Consider the following 13,248-nt stretch of genomic DNA (forward strand, 5'->3'; position numbering starts at 1 on the left):
TGATTGGGTCTAAATCGAGTTGGTCTAAATTGAGCCTGTCTAAATTGAGTGGGTCCAAATTGATTTGGTCTAAATCAAGTGGGTCTAAATTGATTTGGTCGAAATCGAGGTGTCTAAATTGATTTGATTTGGGGAAATAGATCTCCTGTGCAGCATGCTAACTGGTGTGCAGTTACTTTTTATTAAAATATCTCTGCCTGAGCGTCCTTCAGACAATCAGGAAAAGTAATTGACTGTATGACTGTATTACTTAGAATTGTCAAATGGGCACCAAGAATTGATGCCATGGTGTTTAACAGTTTGACCGGAAGCCTATCATTCGTTTGAAAAAAGGCGTTAAACGCACAACAACAACCTTATCACTTACACGTTCACATATACACGTACATTATGTTACTTTATGAGTGATTCGGTAACATTTACACTCAGAACAATAGCCAACCAGGATCATGTAATCTTAAAATGTCACCATCTTCAGTCTCTGTTTGAATGGATCTAGATTACAATTTCAGAGAGAGAGAGAGAGAATGAGAGCACATTTGTACCGTTTTAAGTACCGACATAAGGATGAACTCCAGAAATTACTTAGTATAATTGTCCTTATTCAGTTTGAGATTATTTGCCAATATATTTCAGTTATAAGCAAACGTTAAGTCATTCTAGACCAACATACGAACGTCTCAGAAGAATATTCAGTGTAACTTCCATATATCTTTAAAGAGGACTGTTGGAGTAAATCTGAAAACAGTTTTGATTTGGCAAGTGAAATAGCGAAAGTTTTTCCTTAGCTGCAGAACGTTATCTAGAAGCAGTCAAATTTATATTCCAAAACAAGATCCGTGCGAAAAATATTCTGCTGACTGGCCTTGTACACACAGCAGCACTGCACTGTACAACGTACGTGTGCAGATGACGTTATTGATAAGACATGAGTATAATTTTGAATAAATGACATGCTCCATTTACAGATAATTTTCAGAATGACATTAGCTACCTTGACATTACCTGGCAAAAATCCCAGGTGTTTTTAAATAGCACTAATCAAAAGATCTGGTTTTTCCACTCATTTGGTTTCCATATCAAGATCAACATTGCGGTATGAAGAAAACACGTATTTGGGATCCCTTCTGTTTAACGGGACAATAGACGAAAAAGGTACGGATCACCTGTAGGTGTATGTGAATTTTAAGATGTATCCTTTTAAAAATCACAATTACAAACATTGTTACGAGCCTCCGAAATCAGTGGACGCCATTTAGAAAGATCCATTTATATTATGTTGTCGTTCGTTCCTATTTTTTATTTTTGCTGTTGTACTAGAGGCTTAGTTGTTCATGATTAACGTTAGCAACATTGGTAAGGATTATAAATGAATTGTACCTGCCGAGATCATTTTAGTAGTATACATAACGATGTAAACATTCATACATAATAGGTTTTACTGGTCTCTGACATCAGTCGACGCCATTTCCAAAGAGTCGTTGTAATTAACTTTTACCTCATCCTCGTCTTTGTCGATGATGCTTGATATGGTAAATATTGTGATCATTGTTCCTTTTGAAACATCTTCTAACAAGTCCACAAAACCATAGTAAACCGACGGCCCAAGTAAGTCACGATGCTGTATTCCAGAATTAACTAAATGGGGGGGGGGGAGGGGGGGCTAAATGAAAGCCAAATAAATAATGGGGACAAAAATGCCTGTATAAGAAGACTTCAGACGAACATAAAGCCTTGAACATGTAAGTTTCAGGATAGGTCAAGGTTTCGTTAGATAACAATTTGTTTATCAATATTATTCCGTGTTTATATTAGGTTCATAGGAGCTTTACTTGGTTCTACAGACATACACATGTGCTTTTTTATTTATATTTTGATTTGGCAATCCACGATTAGGATATGTTTTCTGAGAGTTATTGACCCTTTAAAATGGTGTAAAGAAAATAATGGACTTTCCATCGGTAATTATTAAATCGATCAGCTACCGATGGGATCATGATCTTTTTGCTGCTGTTCTTGTTGTAGTTGTTGCTCACGGTTTTGATTTTTGTTCGGAGGTGTAGGTCTTTTCTTCTCTTTCGGTTCAGTTTGCATGTAAGTTAAGATATCCACGATTTTCCCCAATTGTTATCAATGCGGCACAGTTGACAGCAAACTCTTCTAACCGCGCTTCTCGATATCGCATTATGTAGAGCTTAGCTCACGGTATTTGGCATTGTGTAGCTCCAAGTCAACAACGAACGAACCTAACACCTGTGCAAGCTTTTATCCCTGCCGAAGTATATAGGGCACAGTCCAGGACGAACTTAATTACCGCACTGTAAACACTTATTGATGTGTCATTATGTATGCGCAGAAACGACTCTGAACTTGCCGAGCTGCATTATAAGCATTTATTGATGTGGCATTACGTAGAGCTCATTCGAAAACGAACTTGTGTAATTAGGTGTGACTCTTTCGTCCTCTTTGTCCACTTCAACTGAAATTTCCAAAGAGGGCTATACTAATGTTAAACGTTTGCAAGGATTGAAAACAGCTATATACTGCATGCGTGCTTTTTAAAAGTACAGGAGATCATACTGAAAGTTCTTAACTTTATGGCTTGTTTTTTACATAGTTTTGTGCAATAATACAACTGCGTTCTTGAAATAACGTAACCTTCCTATTACTCAGCAGAAAATATTCATCCACAGAATATCAATGAGGGATGCATTTAGCCAACTACATTTTTATTTACATTGTCAGAATAGGTGTTGTTCATTTACGATAGGTGTTAGTTTGTCACAATGGGTACTGAATACGTGTTCGTCAGTCAGAATCTAAACTAGTCAGACACAATATGTAAGTGTCAGTCAAAAATAGTTATTGCCCAGTCTGAACAGGTGTTTTCCTAAAAGAATTGACATTTGTCAGTTACCATAGTTGTTAGTCAGAATAGGTATAAGTCAGTCAGAATAGCTGTTGTTCAGTCAGTACAGGTTTCGTCGGCAACTAAACATGAGCGATTTATTGGGACATATTAGAATTTAATATTGTGAGTCTCTATTGGGCCCTATGGGAACTCAATATTAGCAAGGATGCGGTAATATTAGCAAGGATGCGGTTTTATGGGGCCTTACAGGATTCTCAAATGGATGGGTCGGCAAGAGAACCTATAGGAAGTAATAAAACGGTCTATATGGGTTGGTACTAGGTCTTATTAGAAAATTCAAGTTTAAGAGGCTTGAAAATGATTTGGGGCAAATTGGAATTTAACATGGACGTATCATCAATGGAATACATTGGATTTTAAAATGGGATGAGACACTATAGCTAACTATGGCAATTTGACACGGGGATGGGATCATGTGGCCATATATAGGAATTGAACATGTGGGTGGGTTAGTATGCCTTTACATTTAACATTGACAATTAGCTCCAAACAGGAATCTTAGATTACAGGTTTACAGCCACGCATCGGTATATACATTAACAGTTCATAATCACTGTGAGAATGTAGCACTAGCTGTTACAAACATATGATGAAATGTAATGTTAATGGTTTCTGCACGCCCAAAAGTAAAATAGCAAATCAGGGAGGTTGGTAGCCCTATTGTAGGTTAAGATGCATGGGCCGGTATAGGGGTCTTTGGAATTTGAACACTGAGCTGACTATGGTGGTCACTGGAACTTTAACAATGCTGACCACTTTGGAGTCTATTGATATTGAACTTTATATATGGGGAGGATCAAGATTGGATGACTATGACGAAAAATTAAAGAAAAAAAGCAGGGAGGAAAGGATGAAGAAGAAAAAACATAATTACAGACAACCACTTATTTTGCGACCAAAAAGGTACGCCCTTACAATCCTAGACAAATTGCAATCAAATAATCACACATACAAAAAAGTGAACAAGTGCTCAAGGGGATAGGAAATAATCACAGCCAAAGTCTAACTGACAAAAATCCACACACAGGAAAAACTCTTGTGCAAGGGCAATGTAAGGTAAAGGGAAGGACAATACCTATTCTGACTGACTAACACCTGTTATGACGGGCAACACTTATCCTGACTGACCAACACCTATTCTGATTGAAAACCGAAAACAAAATAGACAGGTAGTAGGGAATGTGCAGTTATACAATTAAAAGTAATACTTTTCCCATATCTGAAATGACACCATATACTACACGCTACGTAGATACAGTTGTGTCTGGCCCGTAACACAAAGCTCGAATAAATATAAATATTATTGGATATAAAAATGTTAATAGACTGTTTAATATTTATAAGACTAAAATTTGACCCAAACTGTACATTTGCGTATTAAATTATATTAAATTACTGTTCGATGAACACTAGTTACATGTAATAAAAACTTTACAACAGAAAATGGTTGAAATAAAACAGTAAGTTAGGACTTCGAAATGTTAGGATATTTTGTTTTCTCCCCTGACGTTAAAAAGAATAAGAACCTGACTTGTACAACCCGTATATCTTTTTTTTTATCTTTAATTAAACTAATGGTATAATAATATAATTAATCAGTAAAGAAGGCCTTATACACTCTGGTGTAAAATCCCAAAAAAGTAGTATCCAAATTTGCTATCAATGTATGCAATATCACAATTTATTATCAGCTAAAATAGTTGTTGAGCAATTGTTAAATGTATAGCATTTGAAAGAAATAATATCGTTGCCGATTTTATAACTTTACCCCAGTAGTTTAAATGAAGAGGTAATTGGACACTACACAACTTCAGAATAGTTTTAAACAGCAAGATAAAAATAAAATACAATTCGAGTGGACTGAAAAAAGTTAACATATTCCATTACCTTAATGAAAGTCTGACACAACAAATCCTGGTTGATTAGCACCTTTTAGTATATATTCTGAAAGTCATCCTGATTGTCCTGTGGAATGCTCAAGACTACTTCATCTCGACGATTTTTATCAATCGTTTGATAAACAGATGAATTATAAATATATATTTATTACAGTTGGTATGAGCATTTATATTCATTAAAATTGTTCCAGACTTCATACATATTTTCATTTATAGTTCATTGTACCGGACTAATATGTTTGGATCTTTGAGAGATGTGACTGTTTGCTTGATTCCTTTAGGCATTTCTTTAACCATTTCTATATCATTTTAAGTGATATACGTCAACAGTCCAGTTTACAAAGTGCTCTTCATTCTATCTTTTATTTATTTACTATTTTATCGCTGTAACTTTCGTATATATAAAAGGGAGACAATGTATGACGGTGAGAATGTATTTATATACGTGATTAACCTTTTCATATAATGATGCCAAAATAATAATAGCTGCCTGAAAATCAGCGTCATTTTCGTAAACCGGTTTCAATGGAAATTTGTTTCGAACTACTTGCTTCTGCAAAGTATACGTCTGTTCAGTTAATCATACCATTAATTCGCTGTATTTCATTCTATTTTGTTTATATTATTTGGTTCCATAATTGAGTGACTGTGTAGGCAAGTGAACTTTGAATATGATAGAGTATATTTCTAACAGACTGCTCATCTGTCTTATTCTATTGTTTTGTTCTATTTTAATATTTTATTTCTTACCGAATAGGGAAGTAATTAATTCTACTGTCATTGTAGAGATCAAATAAATATTTTCCAACTATATTATTCAAGCATCAGCATATATATCTGAAAGTAAACTCAAATTACATTCTAACATGAACATTAAAAGGAAGTTGTCGGATATAGGGGTCTGAAAATAACGCGATATAATCCAAAAGCTTCATATTGCCTATTTCTGACCCATACAAAAATAATATTCTGACCACGATCGAAATTACACAATTTTCTAAATACTTTCAATCCTTTGAATAGGTAGTGAACTAGCAGAGAGTAACTTATAAGCATTAGAGCTGTTTCTCAGAAACAGATTTATATTTCGTATTCCAGTTAAATAAATTTTGAAAATCTTATTAAGTTTGTTTTTTTAATCAGTTTTTACGTTCTCAGACTCTTGATAACTTGCATATAAGAACAGAACGAATTTACAAAGAAACAGGCTTAAATTCGGAATGTCTGGTGGACTTTGTTATTCGAATTGCCTCTAATAAAGTGAACTTTGCTAAATTACGTGTTCTGCTTATGACGTCATGCTTAACACTGCTGATATTCATGTGTGTGTATACATGTATATATATATATATATATATATATATATATATATATATATATATATATATATATATATATATATATATATATATATATACTACCAATGCGGGTATTTAATTTTTCGTTGTTTTTAATGTTTTTCATTACATAAAAATGTATGTTTGCATTTGACTATCATGACCAGTTACATGTCAGTGCCAAAAATAAAAAAAGAAATTTCAATCTCAATCTTGCTTGCTAAATTATTTAATCTACGTTCTTTTTCGTATTAGATAGGTACTTATCTCTTGTAAACTGATTACATTTAATTATATCTGCATCATTGTTGACTGAAGCTTTGAAGAAGCAGTTTGTAACGATAAACCATCTAGCCATGGGCGTCCGCATATAGGGCAAAGGGGAGGGGTTGTTGCCCCATTTCACCTCTAATCAAGCATGTTTTGGCACACATCTGTCAAATTTAATAGCTGACCATTACACCTTTGTTCCAAAACAATAATAATTTGCAGGCGCCCAGGAGTATTAATGATATAATTTAAATCGCTCACTTACTTTTCAGCTGTGTACGGACTATACTGATTAGTCTGAAGAAGATTTTTGAGATATGGGCAGGAGAACCTGATCTCTATAACCAGGCTAAAAACTCCTTTCCTTTCTATTTTGTATAACACTTTGATTTCATTTTCAACTGAGTAGAGTGAAGATTAGCTCATGCAATTTCACAAGCCTTTAACAACTTATATTTGAAATTAGAAACATAGTCAAAAAGATTAATTAATTTCTTAATCTACATCTGAAATAAGTTTCACTTTAGCAATTTCAATGGTCCACGGACAGTATGCCAAAAACCTAGTACAAAGGGACTAAATTCTAAAGATTGTTGAACTGATTCCCTAACAGCAAACCACAGCAAATGAATATCTTCGTTCCAATCGTTTCAGGTATCAAAACAATATGACAGAAACATATCTTTCAAAAGTTGATGAAATCTTTATTAAGCCCCATGGCTTTCATAGTAATAAGCAAATGACTTAAATTGCTGGATGTTTAATGTATGCATAAGCTTGCTGGAAAATTCCAGACATAAAATTTGACCCTTGATCAGATTGAATAGATTTAGGAAGGCCAACTTGTGTAGGAAAAAGGAAAAAACCTTATCAAAGCTTTTGTTTAAAGAAACTTGTCCAAGCTTTTAATATGGTTTTTGATTTAATCTTCCTCATAGTCTACCATTTTTATACTAAATTGTTTGTCAAATGTAGGAAAATCTTGCTGATGAGCCTTGGATATCTTCTAATTGGGTTCTCCTGCCATTTGAAAAGTGTGACAAGATTTACGTTATTTAAAAACATCTATTTTAGTTTTTGGCCCAACAAAACTTATTCAAGATCTTGTGATCTCTAAATAACCAGCCAAAGGAGACGTAGGGATAACAATTTGATATCTCACTGACCATCTGTCACTAATGGGTACCTCATGTGGTCTCCATTTCCTATTAATAAAATATCAAACAGGTACTTCTTTGGATTCGATTTTGCTAATAGTCTTCTGAAATAAACAGGAAATCTCAGCATCTTGTTCCTGTTCGGCAATTGGTGAATGTCGCTTGTCATCCTGATCAGAAGAAAGAGAATGAGTAACAAAAATAGGATCACTCCGATTGACACCTTTTGAGCAATCCAAACCAAGAGCAAAAGTGACTTTATCTAAAGCCCGACTAATAAATATGTCAGCTAAAGGAGTATTTTCCTTATCAATATCATTGTCAATAGTTTAACATATAATCATTAAGAAAACATAACAGCTAATACAAATATATCCTCTTAGCCAAAGTCACCAGCGACATCCCGTCAGAAACTGCTGTACAGCTAAGGTTGCTCCCAGAAGGTGGACAGCTTCCTGACATAACTCTACTATGATAAACTCGACGTAATTGGATTTCTAACTTCAGGCACATTGCTATACTCAGTGATATGAAATAGCTATGGCTGAAAGATAAACCAGCCTCCGGTAACGAAAACACAGTTTCGTCCATATATAATGCATCAACAATTACTAAACACAATTCCGTAAAATATAAATCACCTGTGTATTCAGGTGAGAACAATTACATATGTATTTTAAGTTTTAAACGTGTCTCTGAAATCAACTGACACCATTTTAGAGAGATTTACTGTTCTCTGCGGATGGTTTTTTTTTTGTGTGTGTCTCCAATCATACTGAAGAAGAGTACATTGATTTAATATTGTAGTAATGTTTTTATATTCACCAGTTTGTCACATCTTCCAACATGATCATAAATGCAAACCACGCCGAGAGCCTTACTGCAGCAATAAAAGTATATGAAGACTTTAAGAAACCTTAAAACTTGAAACATGTCGACTTAGCGATCGAACACAATTCTGTATACTGTTGATTCAGCTTTAACCATAGTCCTTGTGGGTTTTTTGTGCTTCTTGTTGATATCCTCCTCATCGTCAGCATCGTTATCATTCTCGATATCAGCGATTATTATTATTATTATTATTATTATTATTATTGTTAATATTAGTATAGTTTCAGTGCATCTGGTCGATGTGCGTTGCTATTGTTGACTGCCTTCTGTGCGACAAATTGTACCTGCTTTGAGGGTGTATTTTACAATAGTGCAAAGTCTGACAATAAGACCGGTTTCTTTCGAAAATTTTAAACAACCTTTATAATGCATGAAAGGTTCTCATACAACATAATCTATCATATTTTTTCTTAAACTGACACTTTTTAAAATTAATAAAATATATGCATATTACTTTGTATGATTTCTTTAATATTGGTTTCGTATTCCTTTTTATAATCAGATACAATGACAGACAGAGAGTCAAGTGAGGCGAGGTCCAACATCTCCCTGATACTCATGAAACTGTTGCATCAAATCGGAATCAGCAAAAAGATGAGAAGAAGGAGACGGTACTGCTGCCTACAAGACGAGGAATTATGGACGTTCATACACGGTGCAAAGACAAGTATATTCGGAAGTCAGATTGAGGGCTCTACTACACAGGGTCTGAGATCAGACATTGACTATGTACTTTACCTCGAGAATACACTTGCTGTTAGAGATATACAAGAGGCTGTGCCCGGAATAGGTAACTTTCTGATGGTGTCAGATGATAACACCTATCCCGGGTACTATAAGCTACAGATGCTGCATCCTTCCTCACTGGAACCTCTATATGCAGGAAACGCTGGAGAGCTAAAAGATGATCACACTATGTCTTCTATAGACCGTAATCAGCGACTTGTGTTAAATTCTTCAAGTTTAATTCATCACGTGGTTGATGAAATTCATGGACCCGCTATAACTCGAACGTGCAAAAGAACATGGAGCCAGGATTATGTCATGGCTATTAGAGTGAACAGCTGGTCACAAATAGCCATATATTGGTTAATGAGGCGCCGGCAAAACAATTGGATCACAGCAAATGAGTTTGATTATTTTCTTACCAAAGAAGCCTTCCTTGTCCCAGTAGGGAATCCACTCAGCCAGGAACGACATTTAGAGTGGAGAATTTCCTTTACAGCCATTGAGAGAGAATTAATGTGGAGACTGAATAATACACAAGTGGCCTGTTATATTCTGATGAAAAATGTCAATAAATGTTTCATTACACCAATGGTTGGGGAATGTCTTTCAAGTTATCATTGCAAAACGGTTTTGTTCCATTTGATAGACAGTACAGACAGGAAGTTTTGGAAACCAAACAATTTGTTAAGTTGTTTGAATCTAATGCTGAAAACACTTTCGTCATGGGTTGAATCTGGGGTTTGCCCAAACTATTTCATAACTAATGAAAATATGTTTCTGGGCAAAGTGCAAGGCACATTGAGAAGGCGATTACACAATTTATTGGTTTATCTAATAGACCAGGACTTCAAGTACCTTACTCAGATTGGATGTGACGGACTTGGACAAGCATTAACTGATGCTTGTAGTAAACAGATACATTCAGATACATTGTGTGTAATCTTGGATGCGGACCAAAGTAGAAAGGACAAGGATTTACATGCATGGACGTTCATGGAGGTTACACTATTTAGAATATGTTCTCACTATAAAACTCTGCTACAGTCCAGTAACACGGCTATGCTGTATACACTAATACAGGGATACCAGAGTTGTAGCACAGTTCTGCAAGACGCATTGTCTGTATTGATTGCACTTCTCTGTAGTCACTTTGGCTCCCAACTGGCATCTTCATGTATTGAAACAAACCGTATGCTTTGTAGAGATATGGAGATAGCACACATGTTCCTTCGGATTGGAACAGGGTCAGACGTCGCTACTGGCAGACTCAAGCTAGCAGCATTCTATCTCAAATCAGGATATGCATCTCTGGCTGAAGAAGTACTGACAGCTGTGGAGAAGGACTTTATGCATGATGTATCGGACATATCACCTTTGGCTTTACACCACCTTCAAGATAAAACTTGTCAGAAGCTTCTGTCCGAGGAAATGACAACTGATCAAATCTTTAGGAATAGCATAGCTCTATCTGTGATATATCTACCATCAGAAATCCACTGCACTCCACCTCCCCTCTGTTATGAGCTGTTCTGGTCCGCGAATGCTGACACGGGCCTCAGAGATCAAAAAACGCACTACTGGTATGACTGGCTTGTGGTGGACGCCAGACCATGCCTGTACTTCTTACAGCACCAGACCTACTTGGCCCTGGGAATGAACAGACAAAGATGGATGGCACTCCAGAACCTTTCCTGGTCAATACTTCAGGAGAGTATTAGGCATGGAGATACCTGTCTAAACCTGCTGGCCTACTGTCTAAGACAAGAGGGGCTGACACCTATTGCTTTAGAGTGCCTTCAACAATCTCTACAGATCAATCACGAAAGGAACTCGGCAGTATGGCAAATATGTGATATAATGAGCCAAACCTACAACACTCAAATGGTGTTATAACGCTAGTGTTTGAGGTGAATACATTAAAAACATGTTTGAGAAAATCAAATATATCGCAGTCCTCAATTCAATAACTGCATTTGTAACGCAGTAGAGTTTGGAATTGCAAAATATCTGCACTAGAAACTCATGTGACAGACATGGATGGTCTTATAAACAGATTGAGATAACTTGGATTAGTTCATCTAATTTTAGCTGTGAGAGAAAACTATTTGTATAAGCTTTTATTTTCCTACGTTAATACCCGATATATTTCATCGTGTGGTACTAACAACATGATGTTTTAACGAACGGCGAAGCCACGAGTTAATAGTAATTCGGTATTAACATACGAAAATAATCTTTTCTTGTTATTATATACCAAACATGCTCCAAAATCGAAGTTTAGAAGATTGAACTCGCTCTTCGGCAAAACACGCACACACCCATCCCTTTTCGTAAATTTACATTACTTTCAAAGTCTGATCATACAAAATAAATATACGTGACTTAAGAAAACGGTAGTATTGGGTTGACCAAATCTATCGCAGTGAATTACATTTTTGTCATTTTGTAAAGTATTTTGCCCCATCTGAAGTCCGATTTAGCAACGTGTCACAGCGGGTTTGTAGTTGTTTTCAAGGAAATAAGGGGAAATAACTTCAGGGGGACGCGAACGGCATCTGGTAATTTGTTTGTTTTTTTTTTTTTGTTTTTTTTTTTGCTCTATCAAAGATTAATTTTCGTTTCTGAAATGTAAAGCAGTTTCTATTTATTTCTTTTAGCTCACTAAGTACTCTTTTGCGTTGTTATAGATACAACTTTTGTAGGCAAACACGATCAAACGTGGCATGGCATGATGGGAATTCGTATATTTTCAAATGTGAAAAAAAAATTAAGGATATATTTTACACATGCGGAAATAAAAAAATATGAAAATTATTTCCCCATTTTGTCTCTATATTTCACACTTAAGTACATAATATATAATGTTGAAGAGTAAAAACACGAGGCAAATCTAAATGTCGATGTCGTATAAGAAAGAAGAAGGTATTATGTGATAAATGTGCATCAGATCTCTTATTTCTGTCCGCCTGCATATATCATGTCATTTTAGCACGTAATATTGCTAATAATATTCACTTCTTAAGTGTGTAAGAAAAAAGGAAAAAGGAGCGTTACAAGTATCGATATTTGACATGTAAAATTTCCCATGTAAGACAGGAGGAACTGGCATAATTAGTCTTAAAGTACCTTCCTCACAAATCAAACCAGAACACAGCGCGCCAAATATGACAAATTTTATGTTAAACTACACATGCATCTATTTTTCAATGGTGTTGAACTGTTAGTGTTGCTGGTGACAGCAGTATGAATATGTGTTGGGAAAATCATATACATTGAACGTTTTCCATTCAATAGCTACATATGTATTGGAAGAATGGCAAAAGCAGATTGTTTTAGTTAGTTTAGTTTAGTTTATTTAGTTCGTGAAATTCAGTACAACATAATAATATCGATGACATGAAAAACCAAAAATAATAGATCCACTTTGTAGAGTAGCCATCTCTATCAATGAAAGCAATACTTACGAACAATAAGTCTATATCAGAGAGTGTTCTGTCTAATCAGTTTCCATTTTTACGTTACATTACTTTTTATCCACATATAACTAGTCATATTATAATGTCATAATTTAAAACTTTCCTTTCTAACAGGTATGGTACATAAAGGAGAAACGAGAGTACTGGTAATAACTCTTAATACATTTCTTTCTTATACTGTAAATACTATTATATTGTTTTAACATTTATTCTGCAAACAAACTTCATAACCTTTGCCAAAATGTGTCCTGACGAGTTCCAAAATGTCTGACTTTTTAAACCAATATGCCGGATATTTGTTCAGTCATTAATAAGAGAAAAAGTAGTGTTTTATACCACAATAAGCAAACTGCTTTTATTCATTCAGATAATGTAAGGATTTCCACTTCTTAGCTACTGTAAAGTTGACAAAGTCATCTCTGTGCGTTAAATACTTCTCTGACTGTCATAGAAATCTGATGAATATTACCGTGATTCTTTGAGTAACAAATATCCAAGATTTTGGGATTGCTCTCATGACTTAAAAGACCCAAAGAACAATGAGCCATGCATGAAGAT

General features: G+C 35.1%; 1 protein-coding gene across 1 annotated transcript; it reads left to right on the forward strand.

Annotated features, from left to right (window-relative positions):
* Positions 1–744: 744 nt before the first annotated feature.
* LOC149775546 (uncharacterized) lies at positions 745–12,028 on the forward strand. The gene is made up of 2 exons (XM_089943146.1): positions 745–1,155; positions 8,988–12,028. Exon 2 carries the CDS (start codon positions 8,993–8,995, stop codon positions 11,105–11,107), a length of 2,115 nt encoding a protein of 704 aa, XP_089799272.1. The 5' UTR covers positions 745–1,155; positions 8,988–8,992; the 3' UTR covers positions 11,108–12,028.
* Positions 12,029–13,248: the final 1,220 nt, after the last annotated feature.

The sequence above is a fragment of the Sinohyriopsis cumingii genome, chromosome 19 (assembly GCF_028554795.1).
Source record: "Sinohyriopsis cumingii isolate HCF-2022 chromosome 19, ASM2855479v2, whole genome shotgun sequence".
NCBI lineage: Eukaryota > Metazoa > Mollusca > Bivalvia > Unionida > Unionidae > Sinohyriopsis > Sinohyriopsis cumingii.